Source organism: Psammomys obesus, unplaced genomic scaffold (genome assembly GCF_907164565.1).
Source record: "Psammomys obesus unplaced genomic scaffold, mPsaObe1.curated_primary_1811, whole genome shotgun sequence".
In the NCBI taxonomy this organism is placed as follows: domain Eukaryota; kingdom Metazoa; phylum Chordata; class Mammalia; order Rodentia; family Muridae; genus Psammomys; species Psammomys obesus.
Genome location: NW_026585644.1, coordinates 35,271,900 through 35,287,738, shown reverse-complemented (window position 1 = coordinate 35,287,738; position 15,839 = coordinate 35,271,900). Strand labels below are relative to the sequence as shown.

The following is a 15,839-nucleotide window of genomic DNA, read 5'->3' as shown; positions in this document are numbered from 1 at the left end:
ACTCTCTTCTTCCTGACCTGGGTTGGCTGTTCTGACTCTTTTTCTCCATTGCAGTTTAACCACACACAAATACCACTGAAAAGTAGCCCTTTTCAGTTTGGGCTACTCAGTCTCTCAACAGTAGCCCCGGTAGCTCTTGCTATCATAGAAGTTTCTGCCTACCATCTGGGATATGGTAAAGGACAGGACCAAGGCCCTTGACCTTCAAGAACAGAATGATGCTAGCACAAGTCCTTAGACAGACTAAGTAGCTGAGACCCTGAAGGGTCACTGCTGAATGGGAAGGACAGACCAGGGCTTAGGCTATCTCTCAACTGGTGAACAGTGCTTGCCTACCTGGCCTGGTGAACTGGGCATTTGTCTGGGTTCTTCAGGAACACTTGTCGTATGATACCAGGGTTCATGAAGTCCACAAGATTGACCAGGGCTCTGGGTACCTAAAGAGAAGGCTGCAAGTGAGCAAGGGCTCCCAGGGTTTGGATAGAGGCTCCTTTTAGACTTTCAGCTCAGCTCATCCCTTGAGTTCAAGAGACAGGTCCACCCACCAAGACTACTCTGTAGAGTGCTGCAGCCCACGCATGACACAAATACACCAGTGGGTGGGGAGTGCCCTGCACAGCTACAGCAGAGATGGCGCCTACGGATAGTGAAATGTTAAGGGCTCATCTCTGCTGAGCCATCATTTACTGAGCCAAAATACAGCATGATAGGCACTTGTTTGCCAGCTCATTGGTTCCTGACAAATTTCTGCCATCTTGACTTGGGCCAACTTCTGAGCAGACACAGGAGACTCAGTTACCCAGCACGGCACCTGCCGGTTAGAGTGCTATTTCCCCAGGCATAGCAAGGGCAGTTTGCTGTTGCCCCAGGGTAGCAGTGGAGTAAAAGAAGTGAGGCCTGGTATAGGGGCTCCCTCAACACACACACTCTGTGGTTCAAAACTGCAGTGCCAAGCCTGGGTATCGGCTAGCCGCTAACACCAACGGATGTTCTTTCTTCGTACCCCAAATCTCCGGAGCTCATTCCAAATAGAATGTAGCTGACTTGGGAATAAGACAGCAGCCTCTGGATAGGGGCAGAGCCCAAGCCCACTGGCTCCACCCTTCCTCTTTTCTCTCACCTGCATCTCCACCATACTGGATCTGTAACCAAGTTCCTGAAAACTTTACCCACCTCCCTGTGCAGGATGTCCAAGGCATTGCGAAGATGGTCCAAAAAATTGGCTGCAGAGTACAGATTCTGGAAAGAGAAAGGGGGTGGGGAGAAGGAGTTGTTGGTTTCAGTGAGGAGGAGGAAGGGGCAGTTGTGAGCTTCCCTTCTGGGTCCAACCCTGTGGATTTGTTTCCCTCTCACCACCATCTGTGAGTAAATCAGCACATCAGAATCTAAGCTGGGTGCCTAACTTCACTGTTGTTAGAGCTACAGGCCAGTTAAAAGACTGGAACCATTAACCACAGTGGAAAGTGGAGAAAGCTCTCCCAGATGCTTGGGGTCCATAATGTCTTCTCTTTCAGGAGTTGTAAGAAAGAGAAGCAGCAGCATATATGTGCTCCCTGGTCCCTGACTACCTGGGACAGGCATATGATACCAGTCAGCACAAGGCCAACTATGAGGAGTATGCATGAACGTGTGCATGGGTTATGTGTCCACGTGTGGAATGTGGTTGAATGCCCCCTAGGGTAAGTTGTGGGGTTCTCTCATAGAGAAGATCCCCAAAGACCGATGGTCAAAGCCAGGATCAGGCCCAGACCATATCCCATTACCGAATCTGTGCAGAAGTCACACAAGTCACTGGCCCCAATCATCACTGTGATGACCTTCCAGTCTTGGCGGAAGTTCACTCTCTATATCGGGAGGGAGGAAAACTGTCATCATTTCCGACAAACCAGCACAGCTCTAGGAAATCCAGTCAGCCCCTGTGACTTCCTTGTCCACTTGAAATAATTCAGTTGGAACCTCAGAGCTGATGGCATTTTCGAGGCTTATTTATAGACCAGGATCTTGGCAACAGGATGGAACCTCAAGGTCATGGTGACCAGCAACCATTTTCTCCCCATTGATGTAATATCCTCTGGAAGGCTTTAGACAAGGGCCTCCCTGTCTCTGCTTGAATGCCTTTACAACAGGGAGCTCGCTCAATTTCATGGCAGACCATTGCATTTGGGAAGGTCTTGGTTGGCTAGTCAACAACCGTTTATTTTACCAGTAACCATCAATCTGACTCACGTGGTCACTCTTCATCCTCTGAACCAGAGTCTGGACTTGGCTTGCAAGGTTCCTGAGGAGAGAAGGTCAGTCGTTCTGCTGAGGAAGTGTCCATCTTTGTCCTCTTACCCTACAGGGCCTATGTACAGGGCTTCCATGATGCTACATGAGCTGCAGGGACTCCAAGGCTCACAGGCCACAGGGATGACTATTTGAGAGACTGAGTAGCCCAAACTTAAAAGATCATTACAGAATGGTATTTATGTGTGGCCGAACTTCAACAGAGAGCAAGAGACAGGACATCCAACCCACACACCTTGTCAGGAAGAAGAGAACTGGGGGGAGGGAACAGAAAGGATGAATGAAATACATATTTAGAAATACATCTCAACACATTCGAAATAAATATTTAAATATACTGTGGCAAATGGTCTTGTGAACAGCAGGTTGGGCTGTAGTCAAAGCGACTACGGATCTCACTTCATGCTCATGATCTCATAAACTAAGAGTCCATTTGCCTTCATTGTTCTGTTCCCAAGCAGGATTTCACTGCATAACCTAGGCTGGCTCGAGTCCTCCACCACGTGGATTACAGGTGTGAGCCACTGCAGCCAACTCAGTTGCCTCTTTTGTGGAGCTGGGACAGAGCATGCAATCGGCTGTGTGAAAGTTGAGAATGTTTCCCTTTCTTCCTAGCTGCCAGGAAGCTGAGGCTCTGATGCTTAGGTACAGTGACCATGAAAGCATTCACATTAGCACAATCCCTTCTTGTTTGTCACAGTGGCTGCGATTCCTCACGTGGGCCTGCACACATGTTAGTCAATCATGTACACACATATGTGCATACATACATGACCACTGTGTGTTACATGTGTAACTTGTTTTGTGATCCCCATTAGATGCCTCTTTCAGAAACAGAGGGAGAGCAAATGATGACCCATGCGTGCTTGGGATTCTAACTTATGGTTCTCGGTGTAAGGCTGAGTGATGGAGCCATAGCATCGTGGACTCTGTGTAGGATAGGGGAAAGGTAGGTCAGAAGCTTTCACAGAGCCCAGTAGACAGGTCTTGGGGACATGCCCACCAACTAGAGGGTGTGGGCTGGAACAATGGCTGGAAGAACCATGGAGAGTAGGAAACCCAGGCTTCTGGGCCTCCAGGAGAAGAATTAGTGCCCCCTTGAGAGACCGTCCCAGGAGGCTAGGCAGTTTGGCCTCAGCAGCCCCTGGATGTCTCTTTTCTGTTTTCTGTTAGCTCCAGCCAGGGCTTGGGGGATGATGAGACTTTCCCAGAGGTGCCTTTAGGTGGGAAATCTTGACTTCCATGTTGTAGGCCTTCCCTGATCATACAGGTCAGGCCCTCCCTGTGAGGCTCTGCGGGAGAGACACTCGCTAGCACCATTATGTTAGGGCGAGCTTCAAGACTTGGCGATATTGCTCAGTCAGCTCAACTCTTAGATGGTGAGGTGTGTGAAAGCCTGACCACAGAGTTGGGTGACAACTGTAGGGACACGACTCCTCTCCATGTCCAAGGCCACTCTAAACTCCATGCTTTGGTTATGGGGGTACAGAAAAGAGTACTCTCAAAATAATTGCTGCAGGTGGGTGAAGTGACCCTTTGCAGGTCTCTATGGGGTGTCTGAGGAACTGACCACATGCCTCCCTTCCCCTCTCCACAGCCCCCCAAATGTCATACTCAGCTTTTGCCCTAGGGACAGCCTGGTTAAGGAATGCGTTTGTAGAATTGCTGTCACCGGTGCCTACTGCATAGCCTGTGAGGTTTCCATTAAATTCCCGTAGGATATCTGGAAGAGGAAAGGCAGACTCTAGCACATATGCCTGACAGAAACTAGGGTCTCTCTCAGTCGGGATGATGTGATGACATGACAGACAAGGTTGGAAGGGTCTCTCGCTTATCGAAGTACTTTTCTCTGCCCAAATTATGGTGCAGTGAAAGGCCTCTATTAGATCAGCCCCAGCATTTCTTAGGCCAAATTGGAAAAACTCATGGCTTAGGGGGTTAGTGGCTTGCCCTAGGTCGGTGACTTTCAACCTTCCTAACGCTGTGACTCTTTAATACAGTTCCTCATGTTATGGTGACCCCAACTATCATTATTATTTCGTATTTTTGGGACAGGGTTTTCCTGTGTAACAGAGCCCTGGCTGTCCTGGACTCATCTTGTAAAACAGGCTGGTCTTGCACTCATAGAGATCCGCCTGCTTCTGCCTCCCAAGTACTGGGATTAAAGGCATGTGCCAGCATGCCTGCCCGGCCATAAAATAATGTATTGCTACAGTTATAAATCATGGTGTAAATATGGGATATGCAGGGTAGTCTTAGGCGACCCCTATGAAAGTGTTGCTCAACCCCCAAGGGGTCTCGATGCACAGGTTGAGAGCTGCTGCCCTCAAGAGAAAGCAGAATCTGAAGCCAGGTCTGCGGGCTGATTCCCATTCCACCCCCTCAGGCTGACTACTGGGGCCTCCTCTCCCACGTGAGGGCTAGTCTCTAAAAATGTGCCATCCTTTTCTTGAACAGTCCCACTGAAGCCCTCTGTATTTACTTACTGGGCAAGGTGGTCACCTTCTCCAGGGACTCGTCCCCACCAGCACTGTAGGGAGTGAGCAAGGCAGGGAAGGAGAGAAACCCAGTCAGTATATAAACTTTACCAAAGAGCAATCCCCATCCTTCTTAGAGTCTGAGGGACCCTGAGGTCATTCTAGATTCAGCAGTGCACTGTCCCCCCTTTCCTTCATCCACATGGAGGGGGCACTCTTAGCTAAGGATGCTGGGAACCCAGCACGGACTGCATGGTAGGCTTTGTTCTCTCTCCTGTCCCAAGCTTACAAGTTAGTTGTGGACATCTCCATGTGACAGTAGAAAACTGAGGTGCCAGGAGGTTAATTGCTAAGGGTAACTAAGACCCAGCTTGAGCTGGAAACCTTGAGAACAGAGAGAAGCCAATTCTGCCCAGTATCAGGTAGATTCTAATGGAAGATTCTGGGGACAGGAGGAAGTTTGCTGCCTTCCAATGGCCTGCCCTGTCTCATTTTATCTGGCCTAAGCACAAAACACACTGTATCTCCTTCCACATGGTTAAAGGAGATACTTATTTCTCTTAAAAAAAAAAATAGATGCTCAGATATTTGTTATTTACTGTTTGTTTTTCTTATGTGCCCCTTTGCTCAGTTCCAGCATGTCATTTCAGGCCAGGGGGCTCTGAGAAAATGGCCTTAGTTAGCATCTGCTGGAAGAGACCTCTCAAAGACGGCCATGAATCAAAGTTGCTCTTCAGTCAAGGAATGCTTGGACTGTGTCCTACCAGGCTGGTCAAGGGCTTAAACAAGGTGGAGACAAGGAAGCTGGGGCAAACTCCGCCCTCCACACCACTCAGTTCTCTCCCCCACGGGATGATATCTAGGCCTGTGGTCAGCCTTTCAGATTTTTGTCATCACAGAGTCTTTTCTAGCTCTATGTGAAGGCTTCAGAACCTTCTCTTATTGAGAGACAAACATGCAGAAGACAAACAGGATAATACACATAAACACATACATTTATCATGTTCCATCTACTGTCATTTCTTAAAAGTACCTTGGTACTTAAAAAAAAAAAAAAAAAGATGGTGGCAGAGCGAAACCAGCACATGTTCTCAGCGCCATTTTATAATGGGATGTCCAAGAGGATAAAAGGCAACTACACAAACACAAAGAAGTTAAAGTATTTAAGTCAACGTTTCGATCAGAACCATGCAAACATGAAAGGAGACACGAGTGTCAAACATCTAGTCTACGTTAGGCTCTTCAGCGAATGTTATCCATGACTCATGAGAGTGATGGCTCAACTCTGCTCATCTGTTGTTACCCACTGTGCAGAAAGGCACGGTAGGTGCTTAGGAATGTGTGTTGAAAGAGTGTCAGAAATGTGGGATTGAAGACCTAATAAAACAAAACCAAGGAGATGCATTTTGCTTTGGGTAAATAAATTTTATTTTGGTCCACGGGATACTCCCAAACAAGCCAGCATATGGCTACCGAAGAAAAAAGCAGCAGCTTTCAACCTGTGGGCTGTGAACCCTTGGAGGATCTAATGACCATTTCACAGGGGGTCATCTAAGGCCACCAGAAAACACAGATATTTACATTGTGATTCGTAACAGAAAATTACAGTTTTTTTGTATTAAAAATTACGAAAACAATTTTATGGTTGGGGGTCACCACAGCACAAGAGACTGTTATTAAAGGATCTCGGCATCAGGAAGGTTGAGATCCATTGCAAGAAAGCTCCCTGACAGACTCAGTGGTAAGCTAGCTGGCAAGGAGGGCACCCACAGGGCCACAGGCTCATAGGCCAAGGGACCTTGGAAACAGCCAAACCTCTACACGTCCTGCTCACAATCACCCATCCCCCCCAGGAATCCGGGGGCCCCCAATCCTGTGACTATAATGAGGTCCATTGTTCCTACTATTTCATTCTGAATTTTCCTGGAATCATTTAAAGGGCTCAGAAATTTGCTCTCCTCTGATCAGTCTACCTCATGGCCATTACCCAGGAGTTGTTAACAGATATCCCGAGGGAAGAAAATTCTAAAATCAAGGAAACCCTGGATCAAACATAAAGCATGAAGAGAGGTCTTCGATGCAGCACTTCTCAGAGCCTGTACTATGCTCGGATGCACACGAAGGAAACAGCAGGTAACGTTTTCCCTCACATACAGGAGAACTCCCCTCTTGGACAGCTAATATTCCACGAAACAACTCGCAGAAACACCTGTCTGTGTGGTCTACCACTGTCACTCAGACTAACCTGGAGTGGTCATCTCCCGCACAGGTGAGCTTGCAGGAAGCTACTGGGGACATTTAAGACAAATTAGGGTTTTTACTTAAAGTGACAACAGTCATTGGCCACGGGTCACTGGGATTATAACTAGAAAGTCCAGGCATTTCCTTCCCAGGAAGTCTAGAGGAAGGCTGACTTTGTTTCTGGGTTGGGAGCCCTACTCTCAACTACCTTGAGGCTGTGCCAGTTACTTCCATTCCCAAGGGTGTTCCTCTGGAGCCAACGGTTGTGTGTGCTTTCCCTCACGTGATGATGACATCACAGCCTCCTTTAGCTGAGACCAAGAGCAGCTGCTAGTAAGTCCTGCTTTCTCCCCTTTCGCTCTGCTTTTCCAACCCGCCCCCCCACCTTTGCCCTCACAGCTTTGGTAACAGTCAGGAGAGTGCTGAGTAATGGTGGAGGTTCTGTTTCGTTCCAGGTAGCCCACAGGAGACCACTGACCTGGCTGAAGACTAGTGGGAATGTGGGGGCTCTGTGCTGAAAGACAGTTCCCTAGTTCTGGCAGGGGAGGTGGCCCTTGTATTGGAACTTCTTGGTGGGTGCCTACAAGCTCTGCAGTTCTGCCTCTCTCTTTCCTTGGGACACAGGGGCTTTGCTTAGCTCTGATGGCCCCACCTCGTTCCCTATCCTTGAAGTGAGTGCAGTCTGGAAAAGGAAGCAGGGACTGTGTCTGTGCAGACACTCTGCCCTCTCGTGGCAGTCTAGTTTTCCCAGATATATTCTTAACTGCTCACTAATTGCTTTGAAGCAAAACTTTATTAGGAAAGAAAGAAGCGTGACACAACTAACACTCAGATGCTCACCTGACACCCTTAGCCTGGGCTCCTCCCTATGTCAGAATCTGGGGTACCCTTTCTCACCCCTTCACTTGCCTAATAGCATGCTGGGCACCACTTTCTCTGGGAAGCCTTCCATCCTTGCTGGCAGGGCTGGTTCCTCTCCCCTCTCCCACCCTGTGGCACTCAGGAAACTTTAATTTCTAAAGAACACTAGCCAGGTATACAGCCCCTCAGACTCCCATCTCAGTTCTTACCCCTGTGCTGGCACACAGGAGTTGCTTGGGGCTACCCACGGATTGCAACTTTGTCTCCATCATTTTCTCCGGAAGTGAGTATTGGGTCTTGGCCATTTTCTATATAGAGGTGTACACGTAAAGGTACACAAGCAGAGGTGTGACTACAAAACAACATGAATACATACATGCAGACATACATAGTAGCATCAAGGTGTGGACAAAGACATGCAAACGGACAGGTGGAGACTCAAGGACTTGGTGCTTTTCGGGCACATTTCATGTTGGATTTGCTGACCTAGGAGTTTGGTAAGAACCTTGGTTTACTTTTTCTGCATAATTTAAAAATAAGAGATCATTAACAGCAAATTATCTTCTCCATTCAGTCAATGTTCATAGTTTGCAGAAATGCATAGCTGTTTCTCTGAAAGCCCTTTCTAGACCTGGTCCTTGCTGTTTGGAATTTGTCAGTTTATAGGAGCTAAACCCATGCCCCATCCAGTGCACAGCTTCTGGCAATCCCAGAAGCTGGGAGTTAGAGACAGGCAGGTCAAAGATTCGGGGTCACCCTTCCTAACATAGAGTGTTAAGGTCCACCCAGATTCCCTGAGACCCTGGCAACAAAACAAATCCATGAAACCAAAAAAAAAAAAAAAAAAAAAAAAAAAAAAAAAAAAAAAAAAAAAAAAGTAAGAAAATAAACAAACAGGCTAATCCCTGTAGAAAAGGAGGGGAAAGACCAACATTACCTATATGACAGTCCTCGATACTGTGTGGCGACATCAGAGAGGTCACCTTCTTGGGAGCTGATTCCATTGCCAGCCTTTGAGAACATCAAATTCCACAGGAAAACCAACAAGTCAGAGAGAAAGTGGGAGCTATGAAAATAACATGGGTTCTGAAGACACAGCTCCCAGTACACACAGGGTAGCAAGAATGTTATAAAGATTGGGAGGGAGGGGACCCAGTCTGTGACCCTCCTTCCCAGCTTTGCCCTCCCCCACTCCAGATGCCCAGTTACTGAACTGAAGTTAAGCATGTCTTTCCACAGGAGAGGTTTGGGTCCCAACTGGGTTCATAGCTGTAAAGCCTGGAAGACTCGCAACTGCTTTACAAATTGGAGTGAAGTCGATAATATTACCAGCAGTAAGGCCATGTCGGTCTTTGTGGACATAGACGATATGTTTAGGCTGTAGCCACGGTGGTGGAGAGATCTCCAATAAAATCCTTCATTCTCCGCCCTGCCCGGAGCTGAGGACCCGACCCAAGGCCTTGTGTTTGCTGTGCAAGCACTCTACCACTGAGCTAAATCCCCAATCCCCTCATCTCTGTTTTCCCCCCTTAGAGCCTCCAGGAAGGTGGTTATAAAACCCCAGCTGTGGTGCCAGAAGGTGGCACCCTGGGATGGCAGCATAGCCCAGCGTTGAAAGCCAGAGCAGACTCTTATGCACCACTGAAGGATAAAGCTGCCTTCTGCCCTGATGTGGAGGAAACAGAAGAGGGTCTGGGCTGATCAAAAGGGAGGGAGACGAGTACCTACACAGGCATGGTTAGGAGAATTTTGAGTCAAAATAACAAAGTTTTGCTTAAATCAAAAAGTGTTGTTGCGTGTTCAAAACCCTTGCCAACTGAGAATACTTGGTTCATTTTTTAAAACAATTTTTCTTGCATACCTACTTGATGAAGCAATTATAAAAATCAGATTATTGTCATTCTCTTGGACTGACAGAGCTGGGGCAGAAGAGTAAGAGATTGCAGAAGATGGGAGTGCAGGCTTTGGAGTTAGGAGGGCCCCACCTTAGCCATGGCCTGCTCCCTCCCCTGCCACACCCATGGCCCACCCCTACCACACCCATGGCCTGCTCCCTCCCCCTCCACACCCATGGCCCTCTCCCACCCCTGCCACACCCATGGCCTGCTCCCACCCCTGGGCTCAAAAGTCCTTACAGTCAGAGAGTCTCCCAGAGCTGCCACCACTTGGATATCTGCGGGTCTCAGAGCATGCACTAAAAGAAAAGCGACACGCTTGAGTCTGGGACGGGAGCTGAGGGTGCACTCTACTGCTTTTGCTTCATGCCAACACTAGAAGCAAGACTGCACGTGTGTCTAGACCATGAGGAACCCAGGGGGCCCAAACGGTGTCAGCAGAAGTTTCATACAAGAGTTTTCCCATAAGGGACGTAAACAATCCTTAGGCTTGTGCCAGGCTGGAGATAGAGAAATAGGTGGAAGAAATGCTACAAGACATGAAGTAGGGATGGAGGAAGAGATGAGGCAGAGTTCCCCTTTAGTGCTGGTGTTTATGTGAGAGGTCAGCTGTGGCCTGAGTGTCCAACCAGACAGGCACTGGCCTACTAGCCCGCTGAGAGCTGGGTTCTAGATTGCCCCAAGAATCTCAGATAGTCATGGATGGCCTTTCCCTACCCTCAAGTCCTTTTTGACGAGTCCAGGGAACTTTCTAGACCCTTCCTTACAGGCAGAGCTTGAGGACACTTTTCCATAGAGCTAAGCATTTCATTGGACAACCTGGCCTCATCCACCCCTGGACTTCACTCTCCTGCAGGACTGGGCCAACCACGGGCAAGCAAGCTCCTGTGCCTTCTCTGTGCCCCTGCTTTTGAAAGATTTTGAAAGCAGGAGGATGAGAAACAGTTCCTTGCACAGAATGCTTTGGCGTTTGCCAGGCATGATATTGTCAAAGGCCAAAGTTGAGTGAATAGGGAGCAAGCACTGGTCAGAACTATGTTACGAGGTTAATTTATGAAGCCTTAGCAGATTGCTCAGGAGTATGTAAGCCTTTGTGGGTGGGTCACAAGGGCTGTGGTGGTTTGAAAGAAAATGGTCCCTACAGGCGCACAGGGTATAGAACTATTAGGAGGTGTGACCTTGTTGAATATGTGTGTCATTGTGTGTGGGGGTGGGGGGATGGCTTTGAGGTCTCAGGAGCTCAAGCCAGGCCCAGTGTGGCTTTCTTTTCCTGCTGTATGCTGATCCAGATGTAGAACTCTCGGCTCCTTTTCCAGCACCATGTCTGCCTGCACACTGCCGTGCTTCCTGCCATGATAACAATGGATTAAACCTCTGAACTGTAAGCCAGCCCCAGTTAAATGCTTTCCTTTATAAGAGTTGTGATGGTCATGGTGTCTCTTCACAGCAATAGAAACCCTAGCTAAGACAGGAGCTTACCCGAGGTTGGTGGTGAGGCAGAAGGCGCTTTGTCCTTGCATAGCATCAAGGTTCCATAACCCTAAAAGCAAAGAGCCAATCCCAGAATCTCATGGATAAGCGGGGCAGGCAGAGAAGCTGGGCGGGCATCAGATTCAACTCCTAGGCAGGAAGCTCCAGGGACACTGAAGTTGGCGCCCTTGGGGATTCTGAGTATCTGCCAAGCTGAGATCTGTATCTAACTCTGACCTCCCAGCGGTAACAAGTGACCCACCCTACCCTCTGTCCTCTTCCTCAGCTGTGTGAGGGGTGGCTAGCTTGATTCTGCTCGCCACCCCATGGAAGCTATGGGTAGAGAGATGATTTTAGAAAAGGGAATGGACCCTCTGTGTCTGTCAGGAATTTCCGCCCATCTTCCCATCAGCAGGGGCTACCCACCCCATTGCCCAGTGAACAGAGGGAAGAGCCCTAGACACACACCTGCTTGCTGTTCTTGTATGTGCTCAGAAATGGCAAGGTCTGTGGGAAGAGGCAAGCAAACAATGGTAGGATTTACACCAGCCTAGACATCCCAGCGCCGCCATCAGAGCTTAGACTCTCCAGCAAGGCTGACAACCTGAACCCAGCCCTGGAACTCAGATTTAACCCTTAAGTAGCTACAGGAATGCCTGTGTATTCTTTCCTGCGCTCAGCGATTGGCTAAGGATATTGGGCCTTGTTTCTCCACCCTGCCCCTTCCAACACCACCCCTGTCACCCCAGGCTTCCTTGCTGTCTGACACCCACTTTGCCTTATAGCATCCTGAGTTCCTTCTTGCTTAAGAAAAAGCAGACCTTCTCCAATGCAACTTTCCTTCCCTGGCCCAGGAGTTCCCAGTGAGAAGCCTGGTGGTATTCTTCTGGGGAACCTTTTGAGGACCCAGTGGAATTCATGGGACTGTGAGGCTGCAGCTGAAAACTCCAAGAATCTGACATTTTGTGAGTGAAAACTGGGGTCCTATTCTGCCTTTCCCTCCTGATAAGATCTGCTTTCCTAGCTCCAGTTTCCATCTTAGCACCCTGCCCTCCTCCACTCTCCATCCAGGCAGACATCTCTCTGATGCTCAGCTCCTTGCTCATCCCAATCGGTCATGAGCCAAGGGCTTCATGGAGACAGGTTATATCTCTCTGTCTTATTTGCCCTATAAAATCTCCTACCCTTTTCATGAGAGCCACCACAACCCTCTTGCCTGCCCAGAAGAGGGGTAGCTTGTCTAGACTTGTGTTGATGTCCTTCCCATTCACAGATGAGGAACACATGAGAGGGTTCGAGTCCCTGCAGGTCTGTTTAACCAAAGGGGATGATCTGGATTGTTAGCCTGGAATACTGATGGGGTGGATGGGTAGGCAGAGAGGGGCTCAGAGGAAGGCATGGGCTGACATGACCTGAGTAGTCCAGTGAGAGCTACACTCACAAAATGTTTTAGGAGAGTCTACTCTACCTGGTTTGGACACACGATAGGGGCCTTGTCTTCAAAATTTTGTTGTCTTGTCTTGTGGCCAACAGGTTCCAGCTAAACAAAGAAGACATGGAATGAATAACAGGCAGACAAAGTGGACTGTCAAGATGTTGGGACGGGGTGGGTGGATGGGCAGGAGGATAGGGATATAGGCAGCTGGACCGGAAGAGAGGATTCTTACTCCACAGTTCTTACCATGTTTTTCCAGAGGGCAATGGCTGAGCGAGCATGAGCCTTGACGTTAAAGTGGAAACAGTCAGGGGCAAAGAAAGAGCTGTCGGGCAAGCCCTCCTAGTGACCAGGCAGAAAAGAAGGGGCAATTACAGAAAGTTCAGCTGCTCACCCTCTGGGGGCTCCCCTCACCCTCAGGGCATCATTTCTTTACCGGGGTCCGTGGCATGGCCACATTTTCAAAGAATGGCTGGAGAACCACAGTGAAATCATCCCTGGTATCGTATCTCCTGCTCTCGATCAGTTTTTCAGTTTCTTTCTGCAGAAGGAGACAGAGGCAGGGGTTGAAATGGCACAGTGAAACCAGTCTTGAGTCTTACCATCCACTTTCAACTGGCACTTGAGTTCCTTCCTGGAGGAGGAGGAGGAGATGGGGGAAATGGGGTTTGGTGAAGCGTGTTCTGAGATTTCATTCTCTAGCTTCATTCAAAGCTGCTGCTCTGTGGCCCATCCCATCCTTGAAAGTGCTGCCATTGGCACAGTCCTTTGTAGTCACCACTCACTTAGTCATGGACAACTGACTCTGCCTGGTACAAACAAACCTCTAAGAGCCCCATACAGTGGCAAAACCCTCTCTCGGCTTACCTGATACTGTCTGTTCCTTTCAACAAGAGCGGCAAATTCTGCTGAGTTATCATCAAACTTCAGGACACAAGGACACAGGTTCCTGCCGACAAAACCAAAGGGAGGGTGCCCCAGCCCAAGGTCATCATCCTGGGTGAGCTGATGCCAAAAGCTTTGGCCTGAGACCCAATGTCTTTCTTTTAAGCTGAAGGCATCAAGTATCTAAGTCTGGGTCAAAGGAAGCCACAGCAAATGCCCATGACCTGAATTTACTCTTGGGACTAAAACCTTCCTCCTGCCATCTGTAGGAGTTGCTTTTTTATGGAGCTGAGTCACCCACATGGTGTGAAGATGTGTACACACCTCCTCCTGAGCAGCAATGGTGACAACAATAGCAATGAATGCCACTAACACATTACAGGCTGACAGTGCCAAGCACCACGTATTAATATGTTTAAATCCCTTCACCACCCCAGAGATTATTACTGTCTTCATTTTACAGGTGAGAAATCTGAAGCTGGCACACTCTGTCATCCTACTTATTTTGGTGGCCAAGGAAGAGAATCATGAGTTTGGAGCCAGTCTGGGCAGCTGAGCAAGATACTATCTCAACATAAAAAACAGAAAGGGAGTTGGGGGTTTGACTCAGGCTCAGGTGGTACAGTGTCTGTCTAGCAAACCCTTGGGTTCTATCCGAAACATTAAAAAAACTGGGTGTGGTAGCCCCTGCCTGTCATCCTAGTGCTCTGGGAGGTAGAGGCAGGAGAATCACAAGTGCGATTGTAAGTCATTCTCAGCTATAGAGCAGGTTTGAAGCCAGCCTGGGCTTCCCTAAAAAAAAAAACCAGATAAAAGTCAGAGGAGCCAGGGATACAGTTCAGTGGTCGCAGCCTTCCCTAGCACATGCAAGTCCCTGAGTTCACAAGGAAGTCGAGGAGAGGTGATGACCAAGGCTCAGTGGTTAAGTAACTTTCTCAAGGTCATGCTGATGGGAGCATCTCAGTGGCTGAATCAAACTGCTCTGTCAGTCCGAAGGGCAGTGCCTCTCCGGTTTACCACCCGGCAACTCTGGCCTTTCAGCCTGGGGGATGAGGTGACAATAGCCCAGGTGGCTCAGCCTAGGTGTAGCACCATGGAGGAAGCTTGCCCACGGAGACAGAACAGCATAGAGGCAGAGCCACCAGGTGAGGAAGCTCTTGATTTCATCAACACTGACACTCATCTTCAGATGGCCTTGGCCATGCCTTCTCCGAACTTCTGGTTCTAGCGGCCTTCAAACCTCTGCAGTGACCAGTAGCAGGAGGCTTTGGGCGGATCTGTTCTCAAGTGGAATGAATATACCGACCCCCCTGCATGTCCCAGGGACTGGAGAAAGCGGGATGCAGCAGATGAGTCAGCAGTTGAAGATAGCATGCCTGACACCAGCTGTGTTAGTAGACCTCGAGTCACTGACAGGCAGCCTGTTTCTGCTCACAGTACCCGGAGCCTTCTCTGGGGAACCTGTGCAGTCTGCCCATACTCCCCTAGGGAAGGTTTTGGCATAGTTCTCCAGGGATCAGCCAGTATACCCCCTTAATTTCCAAGAACAAGGCGAGCCCTTGTGAATTATTCACTCAGTCTGCAGACAGCCCCCAAGCCCCTACGCTCTGCTGGCGGTGACTCAGTGCTCACAGGCTGCAGAGGATAATCACCACGCTGCCTGCTGGTGACTAATGACCGCGTGGTCTGCGCAGGGGTGTGGCGGGGGCTTGCACAGAGCTAGAGGGCAGGGAGGAAGGTTGGCCCAGCCACCGAGACCTGGGCAAACAGTGCGGGGTGGGGGGGGTTCAGGGCAGAATCTGTGGGAAAGGTCATGCTTCAGTAAGAAGCTGGAGAGGAGGGCTGTCTTTGGTTGGTTCTGGAGGCTGAACTCTTGAGGCCAGCCTCCTGGGGGCACCCCGCTAGGGACCAGGATGACTCTGTTCTCTGAGAGGAGATTCTCCCTCTGGACCCTGCTGATTCTGATTTCACGTCTTTGTTTCTCACAGAGTGACAGTAGCCCTGTGTTTGTCCCACCTGGGGCACACACATGCCAGTCAGAAACACCGTCTGTCCTGGGGACCAGCCTCCGGGAGGTGGTCACCATGCTCTGGACGTGTTGTGAGATAGGTCTTAGCAGGGGACTGATGACCTGACCAAATTTCTAACACCCTGTTTCCCTTCTTTCATGAAGGGGTCCTGTGGCTGACATGGCAACACAAACAGGAAGAGATCCCACATGTATTCTTTCAGGGAGATTATATGTGTGTGTGTGTGTGTGTGTGTGTGTGTGTGTGTGTGTGTGTGTGT

General features: G+C 49.2%; 1 protein-coding gene across 1 annotated transcript in view; it reads right to left on the bottom strand.

Moving 5' to 3' along the window:
* Plb1 (phospholipase B1) overlaps positions 1–15,839 on the bottom strand; it is a 104,602-nt gene that overhangs the window by 33,767 nt on the left and 54,996 nt on the right. The window contains exons 25-38 of the mRNA XM_055622056.1: positions 13,533–13,614; positions 13,102–13,206; positions 12,912–13,007; positions 12,699–12,770; positions 11,699–11,737; positions 11,240–11,300; positions 10,001–10,059; positions 8,803–8,876; positions 4,773–4,816; positions 3,901–4,009; positions 2,227–2,278; positions 1,764–1,844; positions 1,174–1,239; positions 337–437 (exon numbers count right to left, since the gene is read on the bottom strand). Coding sequence (XP_055478031.1) covers positions 337–437; positions 1,174–1,239; positions 1,764–1,844; positions 2,227–2,278; positions 3,901–4,009; positions 4,773–4,816; positions 8,803–8,876; positions 10,001–10,059; positions 11,240–11,300; positions 11,699–11,737; positions 12,699–12,770; positions 12,912–13,007; positions 13,102–13,206; positions 13,533–13,614 — 1,041 coding nt within the window. The remainder of the gene's footprint in view (positions 1–336; positions 438–1,173; positions 1,240–1,763; positions 1,845–2,226; positions 2,279–3,900; positions 4,010–4,772; positions 4,817–8,802; positions 8,877–10,000; positions 10,060–11,239; positions 11,301–11,698; positions 11,738–12,698; positions 12,771–12,911; positions 13,008–13,101; positions 13,207–13,532; positions 13,615–15,839) is intronic.